At 45.5% G+C, this 20,329-nt stretch overlaps 1 protein-coding gene and 1 non-coding gene across 6 annotated transcripts in view; both read left to right on the forward strand.

Moving 5' to 3' along the window:
- Positions 1 to 20,329, forward strand: part of TBRG4 (transforming growth factor beta regulator 4) — a 79,437-nt gene that overhangs the window by 32,931 nt on the left and 26,177 nt on the right. For 4 of the 5 annotated variants that reach the window (XM_085628563.1, XM_085628562.1, XM_085628560.1 and 1 more), the window contains 3 exons: positions 6,062 to 6,233; positions 6,978 to 7,135; positions 11,132 to 11,242. In XM_085628563.1, the coding sequence (XP_085484689.1) occupies positions 6,062 to 6,233; positions 6,978 to 7,135; positions 11,132 to 11,242 (441 nt within the window). The remainder of the gene's footprint in view (positions 1 to 6,061; positions 6,234 to 6,977; positions 7,136 to 11,131; positions 11,243 to 20,329) is intronic. The other variant, XM_085628564.1, reaches the window with a different exon arrangement.
- LOC146796161 (small nucleolar RNA SNORA5) lies at positions 870 to 1,004 on the forward strand. Its single transcript, XR_014970287.1, has one exon. It is a non-coding gene; the product is annotated as a small nucleolar RNA SNORA5 (small nucleolar RNA).

Consider the following 20,329-nt stretch of genomic DNA (forward strand, 5'->3'; position numbering starts at 1 on the left):
GCTTAGAGAGCTCTATAGCTTACCATATTGAGGACCCATTGGCTATGCCAATGCTTGTTTGACATGGAAATACTGTTTGGGCAAAGAATTCACCTCATAAGTACCAGATTTGCAATCAAATACAGAAATAAGCAACTGAAAGGACCAGTTAACCTTTGCAAAGGGCTCTTATCTGCGTGTGACTATGTTGCCAATGTTTTTAGTAACTTATGATCCGTTTGAGCTATAAACAATTTTTGCAGATTATGCAGCAGGTGATGGATTATGTGGAAAAAGTTCCAAATTCATAATGCAAAAAGAAAAAGCGTGTGGCTTCAGAATCATATAATTCTAGTGGCCCTGCCTACCGCATGGTTCCCCCCCAACCCAGGCCGTGCTCTTCCTTGTGTGCTCTATCCCCCTTCCCTGTTGCCTCCCTTTAAAAAAAAAAAAAATACATAAAAAAATTGCCCCCCTTTTTTTTTCTTTTATTATTTACTGATCTGCCGTCCAGGGTTGGTAAATAAAAGGTAAATGGCACCCACATCACGTATGCACAAGCCTGCACAATGCCACCATCAATAACCATTGCCACTGCGTCAGAGGTTTTTGCCAACGCTACTCCGCAACGGCAGATGACAATGGGAAAGCAAATGGGTCCAAAAGGCCAGTCCTACTTGCTTTGCCAATGCTTGTTACATTGATGGTTTTGCTGCTACATTGCTGGTGTTTAGTACTCCTTTTAATATATTTGGTTTGCGTGTCGGCAGGAAAGGGGAGATGCTTTTGGAATGCAGGGTTGTAGATGACGTGCCTCTTTTAGTGTTGGGGCGTGATAATGGTGAATCGCTTCCTGCAGGGATTACATTTAGATTTGCTTATGTCACTCATGCAGCCTCGTCAAATTCAGTCCCTCCGCTTCTATGGTGGGCACTGGCCCAAATGGCTGCCACAATAAAGGCCTGTGACTCATGGGCCCCACTTGTCTGCAGTGGACATGGGGATAAAATGTGTTTCAGACAACTGTTACTTCTACTTGCCTGAAAGATCACACTGACTTGCTCCCATATGACTGTCAAATTGACTCAATTGAACTAATGTGACTTGAGAGAGATTATTTAAATCATTGAGTGCCTGGTCGCCCTCTGGAACTGATTTCCTCTTTTTTCCTTCCTCTTGAACATAATGTCACAAATATGTGAGAGAAAAGCACTCCCCTGCAACTTGCCCCGCAACTCCCACAACCCACCATCCACCTTCTGGGTTGTGTTTTGCCAGAGGCTTGTACCCTCAACACACACTGGTTAAAGCAGCCAATCCTGCAATAGTAGCCCAAAAAGAGGGTTAACCCCACCCCCCTTGTCATACGCAACATTGTAACTGGCAATCCAAACCCAATTATCGCTTGGGTTGGGGCACCTGCTCTGCTGGTAGAAAACTGCCCCACACGAATTGACCCTTGCCAGCACCCTCTCATTGCAAACAAACTAAGTGAAATTAATGGTTTTGTAAATCAGTTGCTGCTTGTTCTTTGTTTTTTACCTTCATTTTTATTTTTAAACTGTACTATTGCTACCAACCTGGGGCATAAGTGAACCTTCAGTATAGTAGAAAATTAATATTCTTAATGTGTCTTTAATTTGGTTCTTTTACCTTGATTTCCTGACAAATAATCAGACTCTGATCAGAGTTATGGTGTGTGAAATTACGTCAAAATGATTCATACGTGGGTAAAATGCAAATCTCCCATTTTACACTATTTTAGTGTAAAATGGTTCCTCATATTAATTTTTGGCACGATGAGGCATTTCAACAATAGCACTGCCCCGAACAACCCCTTTCATAGTGGTGTTCCTGTGCATTTTCACAATTCGCTGTAAATTCTTACCACAAATATGGTGCATAATTACAGTGGAGTAATTCCAGGACTTCCACGTAACTCCCCAAATTATGCCATAATAATTTGAATTCGCCCAGGCCTAGTTAAATTTCGATTAGTAAATGCACCTTTTTACGAACTTTGTGCCTCATCAGCATTCACTGGGAACTTGGATCTTTTTCCACTCCCTTTTTTTTTTTCCTCTCTAACTGCTCACTGAAAAGCTCTAGAAGGGGGCATGATTAAGGTGCCGATTCCGATCCTGTAAAATCCGGGTACAAATGGTCGTACGGAGCGTTTTCTCCGTATGACTCGTACCCGGGAATTCCACCGTACAAACCAGTAAGTACGATTCGTATAGAAATACCATTTCCATACAAATCGTAAAAAACACCGTACGGCTAAAAAATACCCCCAGCCCCGTATGTACGCGCCGTACCCCCAGCCCCGTATGTACGCGCCGTACCCCCAGCCCCGTATGTACGCGCCGTACCCCCAGCCCCGTATGTATGCGCCGTACCCCCAGCCCCGTATGTACGCGCCGTACCCCCAGCCCCGTATGTACGCGCCGTACCCCCAGCCCCGTATGTACGCGCCGTACCCCCAGCCCCGTATGTACGCGCCGTACCCCCAGCCCCGTATGTACGCGCCGTACCCCCAGCCCCGTATGTACGCGCCGTACCCCCAGCCCCGTATGTACGCGCCGTACCCCCAGCCCCGTATGTACGCGCCGTACCCCCAGCCCCGTATGTACGCGCCGTACCCCCAGCCCCGTATGTACGCGCCGTACCCCCAGCCCCGTATGTACGCGCCGTACCCCCAGCCCCGTATGTACGCGCCGTACCCCCAGCCCCGTATGTACGCGCCGTACCCCCAGCCCCGTATGTACGCGCCGTACCCCCAGCCCCGTATGTACGCGCCGTACCCCCAGCCCCGTATGTACGCGCCGTACCCCCAGCCCCGTATGTACGCGCCGTACCCCCAGCCCCGTATGTACGCGCCGTACCCCCAGCCCCGTATGTACGCGCCGTACCCCCAGCCCCGTATGTACGCGCCGTACCCCCAGCCCCGTATGTACGCGCCGTACCCCCAGCCCCGTATGTACGCGCCGTACCCCCAGCCCCGTATGTACGCGCCGTACCCCCAGCCCCGTATGTACGCGCCGTACCCCCAGCCCCGTATGTACGCGCCGTACCCCCAGCCCCGTATGTACGCGCCGTACCCCCAGCCCCGTATGTACGCGCCGTACCCCCAGCCCCGTATGTACGCGCCGTACCCCCAGCCCCGTATGTACGCGCCGTACCCCCAGCCCCGTATGTACGCGCCGTACCCCCAGCCCCGTATGTACGCGCCGTACCCCCAGCCCCGTATGTACGCGCCGTACCCCCAGCCCCGTATGTACGCGCCGTACCCCCAGCCCCGTATGTACGCGCCGTACCCCCAGCCCCGTATGTACGCGCCGTACCCCCAGCCCCGTATGTACGCGCCGTACCCCCAGCCCCGTATGTACGCGCCGTACCCCCAGCCCCGTATGTACGCGCCGTACCCCCAGCCCCGTATGTACGCGCCGTACCCCCAGCCCCGTATGTACGCGCCGTACCCCCAGCCCCGTATGTACGCGCCGTACCCCCAGCCCCGTATGTACGCGCCGTACCCCCAGCCCCGTATGTACGCGCCGTACCCCCAGCCCCGTATGTACGCGCCGTACCCCCAGCCCCGTATGTACGCGCCGTACCCCCAGCCCCGTATGTACGCGCCGTACCCCCAGCCCCGTATGTACGCGCCGTACCCCCAGCCCCGTATGTACGCGCCGTACCCCCAGCCCCGTATGTACGCGCCGTACCCCCAGCCCCGTATGTACGCGCCGTACCCCCAGCCCCGTATGTACGCGCCGTACCCCCAGCCCCGTATGTACGCGCCGTACCCCCAGCCCCGTATGTACGCGCCGTACCCCCAGCCCCGTATGTACGCGCCGTACCCCCAGCCCCGTATGTACGCGCCGTACCCCCAGCCCCGTATGTACGCGCCGTACCCCCAGCCCCGTATGTACGCGCCGTACCCCCAGCCCCGTATGTACGCGCCGTACCCCCAGCCCCGTATGTACGCGCCGTACCCCCAGCCCCGTATGTACGCGCCGTACCCCCAGCCCCGTATGTACGCGCCGTACCCCCAGCCCCGTATGTACGCGCCGTACCCCCAGCCCCGTATGTACGCGCCGTACCCCCAGCCCCGTATGTACGCGCCGTACCCCCAGCCCCGTATGTACGCGCCGTACCCCCAGCCCCGTATGTACGCGCCGTACCCCCAGCCCCGTATGTACGCGCCGTACCCCCAGCCCCGTATGTACGCGCCGTACCCCCAGCCCCGTATGTACGCGCCGTACCCCCAGCCCCGTATGTACGCGCCGTACCCCCAGCCCCGTATGTACGCGCCGTACCCCCAGCCCCGTATGCACATACAATTCCGATCCTGGACAGCGTGTCCGCACTGAGTCAGGCAGCGTTTTACGGCACCTACATACGGGGCTGGGGGGGGGTCCGTACGACTCGTACCCTGGGCACAAATGTCCCCGGGGTAGGGGTCGTACACAGTTCGCTCCGTACGGGACGTTTTCCATACGCTTGTGCATTCGGAACGCCGGTAGGGATCGGACTTGTGCGCTCGGACTTCAGTTTTACGACTCGTACGTAAAACTGTCCGGGGACGTCTCATAGACTTTTCCCGAGGCGATTCATATGTATTTTTCCCGTACGAATCGTACTTCACCGTTTATACGGTACTTTTCTGATTCGTACGTAAAAAAAGACTGATACGAGTCGTACAGGGAAAAAAAAAATACAGGTTCGGAATCGACCCCTAAATGTGAAGGACAAACACTATTGATGCTTTGAAAGAAGCAAAAGGTTCAGGAAACCTGCGCTTTAAAAAAAAAAAAAAAAAGTTAATGTCAAAGGGGAAACTCTAGGCTAAAATAAAATCTAAACCCAAGGGAACAATTAAATTGAGGTTAATGTTTAAACATTTTTATTTTGTGTCTTTAATTATAATATGGACTTTAGCATGGTCATGTTATGACTGTGTGCTATTGAAGTCCATAGTGCTACCATGCTTGTGCAAGGTACCATTCGCCAACATGATAAACCGTGGGGTTGGGTGAAGACGTTCTCTTGCCAGAATGTTTGAGTTTTGAGGTTGCCAGTTCGCAGACTTATCTACAGATGCTATTGCCAATCTGTTGTAGCATATTTAAACTGATATTTGGTAACCATTCGTAACAGGTTACTGTGTGTTCTTTAGTTAACCAGTGGTGGCTGCTACCAGACCCGCGAGGGGGGGGGGAGGTTAGTTGAAAGAACAAACTTATTTGTGATGGGCTGCTGCCGCCTCACTTCCGTCCTCTTCTTCCGGACTCCGGTCCACCCGGCTCTCAGCCTCCAGATAGCCAATCACCGCGCTGCAGTGCAGCATTGTGATTGGTCTGAGTGCTGTGGAGTGGCACTCAGCCAGAGAATGGGGGGGGGGCGTCTAGGCATGTTCTCCACACATGCTGCAATACAGCCTGCATGGAGAAGATGCGAAGTGCGCATGAATATTTGGCCGGCCTGAGAGGGCTGGTCTAAAGTCATGTGCACTTAGGAGTGGACAAATCACTCCTCCCCTGCTCCTGTCATCGGAGCAGCCCACCCCAAAGGCAAAGCTGCAGCAAAAGGAAACATAATTTGATAATAACACAAGTTATTATCATTTTTTGTTTCTTTTACTTCACTGCTGCTATCAGTCAATTGCAGAATTACAGTAAAAGATTAAAGCACAAGAATGTGATGAGGTTATACTCCGAAATAAAAGGCATGAAGATGATGGAGGGTAAGAGGGTCACGGGGAGGGGGGGGGGGGGTTGGGTAACAAGCGGAAGTAAGTCAAGGTCAATTGTTTTTTATTTTTTTATGCAGGGCTTTAGGGGTATAGTGGGAGAAGGCTTTCTGAGATAGCAAGCAATTTGAGGATGTACGCTGTTGCAATAATTGTGGAGATTTAAGATCTGTTACTGTGATTGCATCGCTTTATTTGCCCTTTACTTATGAGGGATGTCTTAAACCAGAGATGTAGACCATGCATTATATGCGAATATCCCTCCCTGTTGATAGTAATGCACCTCAAACAGCAGCAGTTTTTAATGTACTTCTGTCTCCTCATTTATTGTAGGCACTGGAATATGCAGAGCACTTCACCCCAGAGGAAACACGAAAAGTGTTGCTGGCTTTAGCTGCCCAGAAGCGGCGCTCTGTCTCCCTACTGCGTGCCCTTTCATACCATCTGGTGCAGCGGCACTTCGGGCTGAGCACTGGTGTTCTTCTGGATGTCGCTTTCGCATTTGGTAATAATAACAGCAGGCAAGGAATGGCATAAACACCACCGCCTAGTAAAAATATCTGTTTCGGTTCCATCCCCAATATAAAGACTAGCCAGCACTGATCCACGAGGCATAGTCTACTAACTAGCTAATACACAAACTGTAGTCTGCATTCCAGCCTTAAGGGAACCACCAACACAGCATATGCTGTATAGCCTAAACCTATATCTGTGCTTAAAAGCCTGTATTAAATTTGTGGCTACATAGAAGCATGTTTGTTGTATACCTCATTGTGTGCCTTTTGCTACTCTTCATCGGTGAGTAACTTGTAAATTACATCAGTAATGCCTAGTTGGGAATGGAATGTGGATGTGTTTAGATGCCGGCAGATGTGAGGGTCAGTTAGCCCCAGGGCAGTGATTTGTCTTGCATGATGTCATTAATGCTACAACTACAAGGTGTTCAGTAGTTAGCATTATAAGTTCAAATGATTGATTTTTTTCAGCCATTTTGTGTCAGCCATTTTGTGTCACCCATATGAAGATGTGGGCCAGATGAATTACATTTGTTAAGTGCCCTACTAAATCTTTAAAGCCATAACCCATAACTTATAAGAAATCATTTTGATTTAGATTTTGGGTGTTCCGTCTTTCCCTATGGGAGGCCATGTCTTTTTACTTAGCCTGCACTTTACTGAAGTTGTTGGGCTCCCGGCTTAAAAGTTGGTCACTTAAGTGAAAGAAGTTCCTGGTTTCTACCGTTTTAAAGGAAAGCTGAATTTCCATCAGGCCCAGGTGCTCCAGAAAATGGCATCCGATCTGTTACCAAAGGTTCCGGAGATGACCCCAAGTGAGGTGACTCGCTGTGTGAAGTCGATGGCTTACCTGAAGTGGCTCAGCCTACCACTCTTTGAAGCATTCACAGAGGTGAGCTGTGTGCGCATCTGATGATGGTGAAGAAAGCTGTGATGTGAAGTGACTCGGAATAATTGCATATTTCCTCTTTGACTTTTTTCAGTAGTGCAATATAGTGCTAGTGAAAGCTAGAGCACAGAAATCTTGAAGAATTTTAACGAAGTCTGTGTCCCCATGCTGCTCGCCAGTAAACCTTGCCAGTGGGATGGGAGTAGTACTCTAGTCTTATACACAGTACCCTATGAGGTCTTCTCAAATTGACAGACAAGAGTTATGATGTTGGCTTTGAGATTTTTAAGTTACCATCCCTCCCCTCATTAATTTAGCAGCGATTATCCTCTTGGCTTCATATTTACATATTAACTGTTTCTGTATAACGTGATCAAACCATAAATTGCAGTGTGATGCCTGGGGGAGGGGTGGTAGACTTTACTGTATTTCCAATGGTGTAACATGCAGGTGATGCTGAAGCAACACCTTCAAGATCAACACCGGAATGGGTGGCGATACTGGAAGAGACAAAAGGAGGAGGAAGAATGATAGCGATGGATGCTCCCATCCTTGTCGGTCTGAGCTTTTGTCTTCTGTACAAGATTCTGCACTCTCCGCATAATCTGCCAGGTGGTTAGGAGCACAGAAAACTGAAGACCATGGTGGTGTTAGTTCCCGAACAGTCGTTACGTAACTGATGTATATTTCTGGTATTCAAGTTTTTTTTTTTATACTGTTCTGCTCAGCAGGTGGTTTACAGAACACGATCAAGAAGTATCTGTAACATATAGCATTAATTATAGTTTGAAAAGGATAGGTTAATGATCTTGCTATTTGTATATTACACAGTCTGCCGTTAGAATGGCCTCATTGCCCATCTGCTTTCTGTTTGCTTCCACTTGTTCACAAGGTGGCCATCGTACACCATCGTGTGTGTGTGTGTGTGTGTGTGTGTATGTATATATATTCAATGAAAAGAAATCAAAGGTTACAGGGATGGTATAGTTAGGCTGACATTTCACTCGTACAAAACCAGAGAGATTCAGTAGTTCTGGTTAGCCGAGCTAACTATAACTCGCACTCCGCAATGCACTACTTATGGCCTCAAAGATTACATCACTCATGACACTGTCCAGTGACCGAGTGTTTAAAAAAAAGTTTGTGTTAAATATATATACCAAGGTGTATTGGTGACTCAGTGGGTGTATAAAGTACCTGTATGGATATTCAGTGGGTACGTGTGCTGACTGTATAAGTGAGTGATTAGGGGTGTCAGTGAATACATGGGTAGGTTGTATGAATGTCTGTATCAGTCTGTTGGTGTCTAAGTGGCTGTATGGGTTGTGAGTGGATGTATGGCGATTCATTGGTTGTTGGAGTACCTTTGAGTGTCTGCCTGTGTGGGTGGGGGAGTGCGTGACTGCCTGCATGGATGAGTGGGCGAGTCAGTGGCTGTATAGGTTAGTGAGTGCGTCTGTATTGATGACTGACTGTGTATGGATGTGTCGGTGAGTGAATGGATGGGTCTGGTATTTTGGCGAGTGACTGCATATGTGAAAGGCAGTATAGTTGAGTTTTGGAGTATGAGTGACTGTATGTGTGACTAAGATTGCGAGAGGGGCCGTATAGGCGAGTGTGTGCTTGTGTCAGTGACCGTTTAGGTGAGTGAGTATGTGTTAGTATCTATGAATATGTGAGTGGGTGTGCACAGATCACCCCCCAAACTTTCCATGACACCTACAATCTACCTTGACACTTTTTGGGTCAAAAGACACCAAAGTTACAACCAAGTAAAAATATGCTTTTCCAATGGAATCTAGGTTCTAACTATAACTACCTACTGGCGACTGCCAAGTGTGTGTGTGTGTGTGTGTGTGTGTGTGTGTCTCTTTATGTATTACAATAATCCTTCACAGCAAAGGATGACGACGCTCTGTGTGGTTGCTTAAAGATTTATTGATGTCGGACCACCATCAAACGCATTTCGGCTGCCACTAACTAGCCTTGTTCACCGATATTGAGGCGCCATCGCAACTACTCTTTTTGCCAGTTTCAATTGTGACGTGAAAAGCATAAACCTTGTAGACAAGACTGGTAGTTCTGGTTTCGTGTCTACAGTCTTGCCAATCTTTCTTTTCTTGACAAATTTGAAAAAAAGGTTTAACAAATTTTAGAAAATATGATAAACACCTCATTACCGTAAGGTTAGAAAAAGATTTTAACTTCCTGACTAGGGTCCGGTTACCAAACCCAAATCTACATATATCCATTAATAAAGCTATCTAGTCTTACCTTTTTCAAAGCTAATTTCACTCAGATCTCTCAAATAAGACATTGCTATTTAGCAATTCAACAGAACCAAAAACGCTTATTTTCTTTGAATCCTACACCCAACCACACCTCACACAAATTACACCCATAATGTAGTAGATGGAACAGAAAACAATATACGAAATATAATGGTATACCATGTTAGTGTCTGGCGCTTCTCCCCCTTGACGTCTTAGTTACCCACGAGGGCGATCAGTTACGTAATACAATTAAAATATTCAGGGGGTAATCGGATAAACATTCAATATTAAGGATCATACTTCAAAATGTATTGTCTAGTTATTAATGAATAGTCCATACTTGAAAAAGAAACTCTACAGGTCAAAGCAGTGCACACTGCAGTGATAATCATTAGTATATATTACAGCAGTGTTTTATCCAATCACAAAAAAACAAGACAAAATATTCTGTGTTTGTGTTTGGTAACCTCACCCTAACCAGGCAGTTATACTACAGGGCAGAAATGTCATTTATATATGTTCTTTCACCTTGACTTGTGGCTGCACCTAATCAAGATTTTCCAGACTGATTCATTATTTGCCCTCCTTAGTTGGAAATCTTGCTCACTGGCAATGGGTGAGGTGTGGGATGAGGGCCAGTTGTACCCATAGCTCGTCACATTTCAACACGGTAGTGTGCATTCATATGAAGACTTTTAACTGTAATCTGTTGCACTGCAGTGGTTGGACTGTTTTTCAGGGAGAGGGGGTAGAGGTAGAGTACAGATCGAGCGTCCTCTCAGAAAAACAAAATAAAGTCAATGGTTTATAGTAGAAAGGAAGAGTGCATTTCCTAGCTCTAGACTTTCAAGGCTGTGCTATTGTATTTCAGGCCAGTGCTGCTGGCAGCATTACTTCTAACAAGTCTGGTATTTAGTGTGTTGGGCAGCGGTTAGCTACCATTGCTAGATGCCAAAATAGTGGTTTTCATAAAGTGAACAAGTGCACCACCACTTCACCAGATTAACGCCTTGCCAAAGGGCTATCTATTTTTCAATGTTTGGAATGCAAATTATGGTGGATCCTGCCCAGTGGTCCATTTTATTAGGCATACACTCCAGTAGTCGTAGAGGTATTAAATCACACCTAAAACAACATTTACAAAAGGTGTCAGTCATTACTTGCAGGGTAATCTCCATTTGGTCTACTGTTAATGCAGGTTTAGATTTCCTCACATTTACATAAATCCAAGCTTAACCATGACCACTTACTTCCACTATTTGGTTGGTTGTTATGATCAAGTTACACTTATTAACATATGACATTTTGTGAAGTCGTAGAATTATCCAATATATTTGTGCTTCTCCATACCACCGCCACCCTCTCCCTATGTGATCCACTGTTAAGGTTTCCTTCCATTCTTGATTCCTTATTTGTCACCTTTTTGTACTCTATATTTGTTTTCCAGCCAACGCTCATTATTCCCGAATTTCTAATGCATCCATATTGGCAAGTTTGAATAATGCATACGTCTTGCTAGATGTGTAACTTCACCCAATACAGAATAAGACCCGAACACACGCCCTTTATTTCCCTCTTGTGGTATCCAAATATCACTTATCACGAGGTTCTTTTGTCAACTTTTCTAAGGAGGGCAGGGAAAGTACTGTAGCTTGCAATCATTAGTGTTTTACTATAAGAGATGGTCTATGAATTCTAATGCTTATCTAGTATATTTGATTGACAGTATACGTTGGACAATGCTGAGAAGTTCACAGCACTACAGATATGTAATCTCGTCTTGGCGTTTGGTCGACTTAATTACCAGCCCAGCAAAGGAGACCAGTTCTTCGACATGGTAAGCACTTCCTCATATCAGCCTGTTCTCCCTGGCCGTTGCACACTGCAGCATTATTTGCTTTGGTATATGGATATCTATTTTTATATGTAATTTAAAAGGTGCAATGCACATTTTTCTACACACTTCTTTTTTAGAGTTAATGGTATTGAGAAAGAAATCTGTTTGCAATGTAGCATACAATTTAGTCAATTATCGAAGGTGGAGTTAGAACTTTAATCAACCGGTCCCCAGCTGACAATTTAACTCCAGTGCCACAGCCCTGCTTCATATTGTTCTACCCTTACTACCCTGTTTGTTTGCCTCACACAATATTTGATAGTTCTAATAAAGAAACCGCCAGCATTTCAGAGCTTGATTGGCCTGCTTTTTAGGTCTCGCCTGCGTTGCAGCGCATGCGCTGCTAGCCTGCGAGATCTATTGTCGTTGGTTTTCTGTCAGGCTTCTTTGTAAGTGGGGTTGGTGCACGCCCTGTCTCCCTTAGGCCCCGCCCACCCGTCTGTTGCTCGTCATGCGTGTGTTGTATCCTTGCCTCTCGCTCGAGCCCCCCTTCTCCGAGAGGCTTCCGTCGTGTTCCACCACCGCAAACCGGTGCTTGTTTAGTCGGTAAGCACTATCTTTTTATCACAATGGCGACAACTTGTTTCCTGAAGGGAAGCGATTGGAAATGTTGTCCGAATGATATATCTGTGACATCGAGGAAGCCACGATTTTCAGATAAAAATGCGCAGAGCTTGAAGTAGCGAGAGACTTGTAGCTTTCTTATTACATTCAGCTGGAATTGCAACGTAAAATAAAGTAGGTGTGGAAGTACAGCTTTAGTGGTAGCACAACACACACGGATGGTACAGCACTCTAAAAGCGTCCAAATTCATGTCCTACTTATCTGCCTGCTTCAGATCCCATTGAGGCAAGCACTCTAAAAGCGTCCAAATTCATGTCCTACTTATCTGCCTGCTTCAGATCCCATTGAGGCAATCTTGTGTGCTTGCGGGTGTCTATGGACGAAGGCGCTTCGTGTTAAGTCTCTTCCGTCAGCCAGCTCAAAGCACTGTTCAGGCAACATAAATGGCTGAAAAATCTAAGAAATTTGCTTTGCGTCGGCTAGAATGACATTGGTTTATCGTGAGTTGACCTGCAGTGTGAGAGAACCGCTGAAAGGATAACCAGATTGCACGCGGCGCTGTGGCTGGCAGCTATTGTGTTCCTCATTACAACCAGTCTTGCAGTGTACATTGGAGGTGAGTTTCGATCACTTCAGTTAATGGTTTGTCGCTGGTAAGCGCACATAGTTGATGGACGACGTGCGACATCTAGTGGCCGTTCATTGCTGGCGCTGCTATCAATTTATGGAATACAAGTGGTTACTAAACATTGTGCCTGGACAATATGTACAAATATTTAAGCTTGCGTATGTAAATTTTTTGGTTACATGGTGTTTCAGTAAAAGCAAAATGAACCCGATCTGCCAATTCATCCACCGTCAAAAATCATTTAAAATACTGATCCCCAGCACGCACAAACTAGATCTTGAATATTAACAAAATACGAAATCACCAAATTCCTCTGCACTGTGATCGGGGTGCAAATCCATTCCCACAACGTTTGCTGCTCCTTTGGGGGTAGTCGGGAGTCGAGGGTAGATGCCGTCTACCCACTATTTTCAGATGGTACATGCGGTCTACCCTGCTGCAAAGCTGACCACTTACAGCGGAGTGTCACTTTTCTTTCCTACTTGTCCCTAAATTCGAACCGGTGTAATTCTCTAATACCGGGACACTTTCAGAAGGCCTGCAGTTGCCTGACTTTGTTCCGAACAGCAATGTGTAGGCGAGGAAGGGGCTTATCAGATTCCAACTTCGCCCCTAACAAAAACCGGAGTTAAGGTGCCATTAGTCTGTGGCGGCTGGCACGGATCGGGTGTGGGGCGAGGGGGAGGGATAGGGTGGTTATGTGGTGGGGGGGTAGAAAAAGAACAACACATTAACCTTTTACCAGTTATTGGATCACTGGAGGTTCCATACTGTTACTGGCTACATTGGGGCCAAAGGCAGACGCAATGATTTGACATATACAATAGCAATTACGTTGTTGCAAACAGTCGATTAATCGCAGTGAAAAATGCGGCTTCGGTGGAATAATTAAAGATTCAATAGATTACTGTACTTGTCCCAGTTAATCCCTCGCACACCAACATTGTACCCCTTTGTGGAGTTGTTTTTGTTGAGATAGCTGCAGGCACTGATGTCCTATTTTTCTGTAGTTGAGTCAGAGAACTCATTGGAAGGCATTTGATGGTTGGAACTTAGACGCCACTCTTTCACCATTGTATCTTTTGTGAAATAAAAGAAAAATGGTGTTTTAAATGAAAGCCGCACTCTGTATTCTGTTATGCCTTCTCACCTCACTCCGCCAAAAAAAAGATACAAAATGCTCAGTCATGATAAATCCGAGAAATGTAAAACAAGCATTTGTAATGCAATAGGTCTCGCATTTACGCGAGTTTGAGCTATTGAAATTGCAAATGATGATGCCTTTTATTTTAGTTTTTGTTTTTAAAACCTAAATAAAAGGCATTGTGATTTACAATGCCGATAGCTTAAACCAGCGTAAATGCGAGACCTATTACATTGCAAATGCTTCTTTCCCGGGGTCTGGGAGAAAGCAGATCTTCCCAGCTCCTCCATTGCTGCTTGGAATAGTCTCTTTAATCATATATGAGCTGCATTTGCCTCAACATGATGTGCCTATTGGTATGAACGAAATTTGGTGCTTCTGCATGATTTAATTTGCAAATCTCTAGTTGCAAGCAGTGATTGAAACATGTTGGGTACATTCAACATCAGTTGTTTTTTTCGGTATGTTACCGAAATTTTTAAATGCTTAATGCATCACTCTCAAGGAGCATTTTTTTTTTTTTTTTTTTTTTTTTCTTCAGAGTTTTATATAATGCAAACTTGGCCTGACGGTATCTGAGCGCTTTACATGAGCACCAGTTGCATTACATAAGGAGACATTAATTTTTAAAAGGCACAGGAAGATTATTGGATTTACCCAGAATCGCAGGATGTTGAGCGTCGTTGCTGAGACTCTAACCAGATTTGAGGTCGACTACCCTAGCCGTTGGGCCACATCCTTTTTTCATTTCACTCGTGTATTAAAGAATGCTATGCCAGGTAGATTTACAAAGGTATTTCATAACCTTTTTTTGTAGGTGGCATGCTATTACCATCCATTGAAGGTCTTAAAAAAAAAAAAATTACTTTTAAGCTAGAATATAGAGAAATATTTGTTATGCTCTTTATTTATCAGACACTTATTTGCAACAGTGTTTATTTGCCTGTGTTCCTGCATATTCCTGCCCCATCTCCTTTCAACAAAATTTTGTTCTGCAGTTATTTACGGTCAGGAAAATCGGAATTGATGATTTTAATTTTTTGCATACGTGGCACTTCGAATGGTGCTCCATTGGCACCTGAAAACCTTTCCATTGACTATACTTATACTGTGCTTATATAATGCTGCGTACTGCAGTGATTAAACATGCATTTGTAGGTAGCAGCAGCAGTGCAACGTTTTTTGTTGTAGTTGATACATTTTATTGATTTGAATGATTTGACAGACACCAGCCAGTCATCACGACACCATGAAAGTCCAGGAGTACATACAAGGTTTTGTGTGACCCAGTTTACAGACACTAATAAATGCAAAGCAACATGGATTTATTTATTTGGTTTTAAATTGCTTTTCACCAATGTATTTAATTTTGTAAAGGGGTGTAAAGGAAATTCAATGTGAGGTAGGCATACTCCTCTATCAAATACCCACCCCCATCCTACCAATAGTATTTATTTGCTCAATTCATTGACCTCAACCTTCCTTTAATCTCCTTTTGATATGACCAATCCTTGAAGCATCAACTTACTCCTCACAGGTTTCCTATTTATATTGATCTCCCAGAGGGGAATATTATGTTCTTCTGCCCTGTATATTTGAAGCACAAATTCCTATTTCAAACAGTCATTCTTGATGTCATTCTCTTTACTATTCCTTGTGTTTGTTGCATTCACAATAACAATCAAACTATAATTCCTTCCCCTCTGCTGTCTCATTGGTGCGTAATACACCCTCGGATTGCACTTCCTGCATTTATCTCAAGACATTGAGTGTAGGTGGCTACAAGACCACTCTACTCCTCCTGAAACATACAATCTCTTTATGGCCAACACCTCCCTCTTTCTCTTGCCTTCAAAAACCTACATTGATCACTCCCAGTCGAACAGCAAGTAAAGTGTTTGGCATTCATTTTATGCACAGTGCCTAGTTCCTGTTTATCTACAATTGCTTAAACCCTCCCAACATGTATTCACTTTATTTGGCACTCCCTGTCTATTTGTCTAAACATTAGCCACTGTCCATCATATCTCCTAGCTTTTCTTTTTATTGACCCTAAGTTGATCCCTCAGCAGACTTTAGATTCCATTCTAAGACGTGGCCCCAATAGCATCTTGGTTTCAACGATCAGCTACCTCCAGAAAAGGATGGACAGTTGGCAACATCCATCGTGGCAAGTTCAACACCAAAGGGCACCTTTGAGAGCCAAGATGGCTCTGACGCACCCTTAGTACCAAATTGGCTTTATCAACAGAAAACATTTTGACACCGAATACACCTCAGATATGTCTAGTCAAGATTGTGCCTCTGCCAGATACAAGGAAGAAGACAATTTAAGTTGACTACAGCATCTGGCCTATTGTTGCTAGACCATCAGAAATCTCTCAGCCACTGATTAAAGTGTGTAGGCTCATATTTATTTGATTAACCTATTTCAGAGGACAACGAGGTATCCCCCATCACTAAGAAGGAAGCTGCAACACCGCAACTGGTCTACAATGTTTACTCAGATTATGAAGACGCCACCAGACATAATGCCACATCACTACGAAGAAAGTATCACAGAGTAGAAGTATTACAAAATGGATGTACAGGATAACTTTCTTTGGTACCTTATCCTGTAAGGTCCACCCTTTCCTGATGTCTGCCGGTCATGTGATTATGTGTCATGTGTTAATTGCTAGGGCTACAGCACAACTTGCATGTCTGGTAAGAGAAGGAAGATTTTCTCCTAGAGACCTCCTGAAAACGAAGTATAGCACAGTTTCTCCTAATGCTGTAATGTTCCACTGTGAATTTTAAAGGACTTGTAAAGGCGAGTGGTCACTCCAAGGGTGGGAAAAAAATAAAATTGGTGCCACAGTATCCCATATTGATTTCGGGACATGTACCACTACTCTCTTGTAATGTGCACAGAGCTTGTGAAACGAGTTTGGTGAAAGGTAATACTACTCCACACAATAAAGAAGTAGAAGAATGGATTAGGCAGGCAAACATGTCACTATGATAGCAAGTACGGAGTCACACATTGCTAACTCCATGGCTCTTCTCTCAAGGTCTAATAGACCTAAGTGGGAGGAGACTGAAGATCTGATTCAACACTCATATATACATTTTTTTATGAGGGGGGTAAATAAGTTATTTTTGGGGGCGAAATCCTCTGTAATGCACATGTTGGATAAATAAATACAAGCATACTACTTTCTGGTTTTTGTCCTGCGGTACAACAGCACCTCATTGGCCTACCTTTTGACGAGGAACACCTAAGTAACACTTCATTGGTCTGCAGGGAGACAACATGTTGGAATATACCAAAAAAGACACAGATGTAGGCCAGGGTTCTGTTGGTCACAGACAAAACCAGCACCAAAGTCTGGTTCTGTTACCAGCAGGCAGCTTTTCCACAACTGCAGTGTTTTCCTAAAGGACCACAGTCAGTTTGCCAAAAACAACGTAGCAAAAGTTTCTTTTGTGGAAGTGGTAGAGCCAAGTCTAGGGGTGGCAGCGCTAGCTTAAGCTTGTTATTGAACTCAACCACCCACTACAAGTGATAATCAATGTGGCTTATTCCATGTCATGTTAGGTTGCACATGTGGACCACCTTGCTGTACAGTGCCACTTGTCTGCACAGGAACAACTACTCCACATGCATGTGTAGAAGATCGTGGCACTGCAGTTTGTTCAAGCTTTGCAAACAAATTCGGAACAAGGTGTTTTTATTTAAGAGATGATGACTGCACTATATTGCATACAGAAAACAGGGAGGCATGCACTCTCCTCAAATGTCCAGTCTTGAACAAACCATTTAGAGTAGGCCTTTGCACCATCAAATAGACTTGCTGGCAGACCATATACCAGATTTAATGAGCACAAATCACTTGGCCGACAACCCAAATTCTGCCCAGATGCTGTTGCTCCATACACAGCTACTTATTTGGAAGCCAGTCTCAATCTGTATGCTTTGTCCACCAAATTGCCCCAGGTACCTTCTTGCTGCTTCATTTGTCTGCTTTCCCTAACCATCCTTTGCACCAATTCTTAGATCTCAATGATGTCCCAGTGGACCCCCTGCATGCTTTTGTTATTTACATTTAAAAATGAGCGAATTAATCTTCCCCCAAGAGGGTCTCTTGGCTCTAAAGCGCTGTAAGCCAGGACAGCCATACCAAAAGGAATTGGAAGAGCCAGGTTTTGAGGAATTTCTTAAAACGAGCAAAGTCCGGGCAGGCTCGTATGTATGTACACCTGAAGTTTAGCTAAAAGAACTTAATTTGCCACAACCATGCTTTTCAACCTCCTTGCTCTCTATAGGAGAGACCCCTTTCATGTTAACCAGTCCATAGTCTTATTTTGTTTCCCCACATATTTACAGTTGCCAGCAAAATAAGTATTATACAGATTAGACAAGCCATCATGTACTATGAACTGGATTCAGTCGATTAGAAGCGAACATTGGCAAAGCCAATAGTGTGGCATTGGCCTGTAGCTTTCTTGGCAAAGCCAATGTGTCTGGTGTCGGCCGCCAGCCTTTTGGCTCCCTTACAGCTTGTTTTGATTCATCATGGATTTTTATTAAACTTAATATTTAAGCTGCAGCTAGCCTGTTGCCAATCTAAACATTATCTAAAAGCAAAAAACTTTTTGGGGCCTCACAAAGCAAACTTTCACACAACAGTCTCTGGTACTGAAGAACACTTATTGTGTAGATGTGCTTTGTGCTTGTAAATAGAAAAAACTGACCACAAAGGGTAAAACATATTCATTGGAAAGCAATCCTAAGTACATGAGAATGAAATTCAGAGTCTTCAACGATGGTATCAAAAATTGATTGCTGGGCCACCTATAGTTGTTACAGAACATAACATGGAGACTTATTGTTGCAACCGCAGGCTGTCCTGTTTCCAGAGTGGACTCATCCGCAGGGTATGGCCAGAAGATGATGTAATTTGTTCAATTGAAACTTGGCCAAAAGAAACCGGTCTCGCCTACTGGATACCTGAACTAAGTAGTAATTCATACCCTGAACAGTTTTTAGGTGCATTGGTTACCCTTACAAGTGGTTTGCCAGCTCTGCCCCTTCTCTGGTTAATATTGCCTGTTGAAATGCAGCTTTTTTTATACCTTGTAGAACCCGGGCCGACACAAAGTGGGGAGTCAAGTAGACATCCGCTCTCCATAGAGCAGCAGTTGCTGCCTTAACATAGGCTAACCAGGGAATTCTGTGTGCTCCATCCAGGGTCAAACTATCCAAGAGGGTCAATCTATTAAGCTTAAGGTCCTCCCTGGGCCAGACTTTTATCCAACAGAGCAGATGGCTAAGAGCGACCATGTCGGCAAGTAAACAAATTCTAAGTTCAGCATGTATGGAAATAGCTGGGGTACCTTGTGAGACCTGGACAAGTCTCCTTGGAAACTTATTTTCTGCCACTTGAGTTGTCAGTCTTCACATACCCCCAGATCTCACTACCATACCAAATCTGTGAAACACACTTAACATTTTAACTGTTAAGCAGGACTTGCAGAGACCAAGAACCCAACCTGTAAGCAAAACTTGCCACCGTCCCTGTAGCTTTAACAAGCTCAGCTCTCTTTCCCCTCCAACAGAGGCTGCCAGCTGTTCTTAACATCAAATAGCACCCCTAAATAGGGAAAGGCTGAGTCTTTACCCATGGTGTGATGGCCCACCTTGAAATTCTTGGAGCTAGTAGTCCATGGAACCCACTAGCGTGACATAAGATTGGTTAAGTTTACAGCCAGATCCAGGCTACCCATAAAGGTGACTAATTTGTCAAGGAGGAGCTGCAGCCCCCCCCCCCCCCCACCCCGCCCGGGGGGTATAGCAATACCGGTGAGCTACCCTGAACCTATTTGGGTATTCAGCCTGGCCCGAGCAGAGTGCTTGCTCGAGCCCATTTACATAGAAGGTAAACAAAAATGGTGCAAGGATGCACCCCTGCCGTATCACCCTCTTAGTTGGAAAGCCTAGACTCCTCGATTCGGCGTTCGCCCCCTTTCTTCTCCGTTTATAGTTCAGACTGATGGGACATGGGGAGATTGAGTTAAGAGCTGAGGCTCCTGTTCATCCCCCGACCTCTTCAACGTGGTCACTCAAAGCACTCGTCCAGCCACCCTCCTGGGGACCTTTAGGGGCGAGGGATGACCGGATGTAGACTGAGGGGAGCGATAACCTTCTTTCCACTAGTTCAATTTCTTTAGACACCACTGAAACTTGCCAGGTTAGGAATCCTTCAGTGGTCATGATCGATACGTGGGGGCGACTAGGATGCCTTAACAGCAGAAGCTTTCTTCATCCCCATGAATATACCTCTGGAACACAGACCCTCCTAAACAAAAAAAAAAAAAAAACACCCCCTTGACTCCTGCTTACCCTGGTATACAGTCCAATAGTCCGCCCTGTCCGGTCACCAAGAGGAAATCTAACCAAACGTTCCGAAACAGGGCAATAAATGTTAGCTGGACCCTGCCACACTCCTCGCCTTCCAAGAGCCAGTCCATTAGGGCCCTCAGTTTGTCTCCCACTGGCCAGGGAGTTGCCGAACCCTTAAGTCCAGATCACAGTTCTTCCAGTACCTTTTTCGGCCAGGAGGATGGTTCCCAGCGCCCAAGCAACAGGCCCGGGTAGAAAAAAAAGACCAAACAGAGTGGCCCCTCCTCTTCCTGGTGCAGGACTGG

The sequence above is a fragment of the Triturus cristatus genome, chromosome 10 (assembly GCF_964204655.1).
Source record: "Triturus cristatus chromosome 10, aTriCri1.1, whole genome shotgun sequence".
Taxonomy (NCBI): domain Eukaryota; kingdom Metazoa; phylum Chordata; class Amphibia; order Caudata; family Salamandridae; genus Triturus; species Triturus cristatus.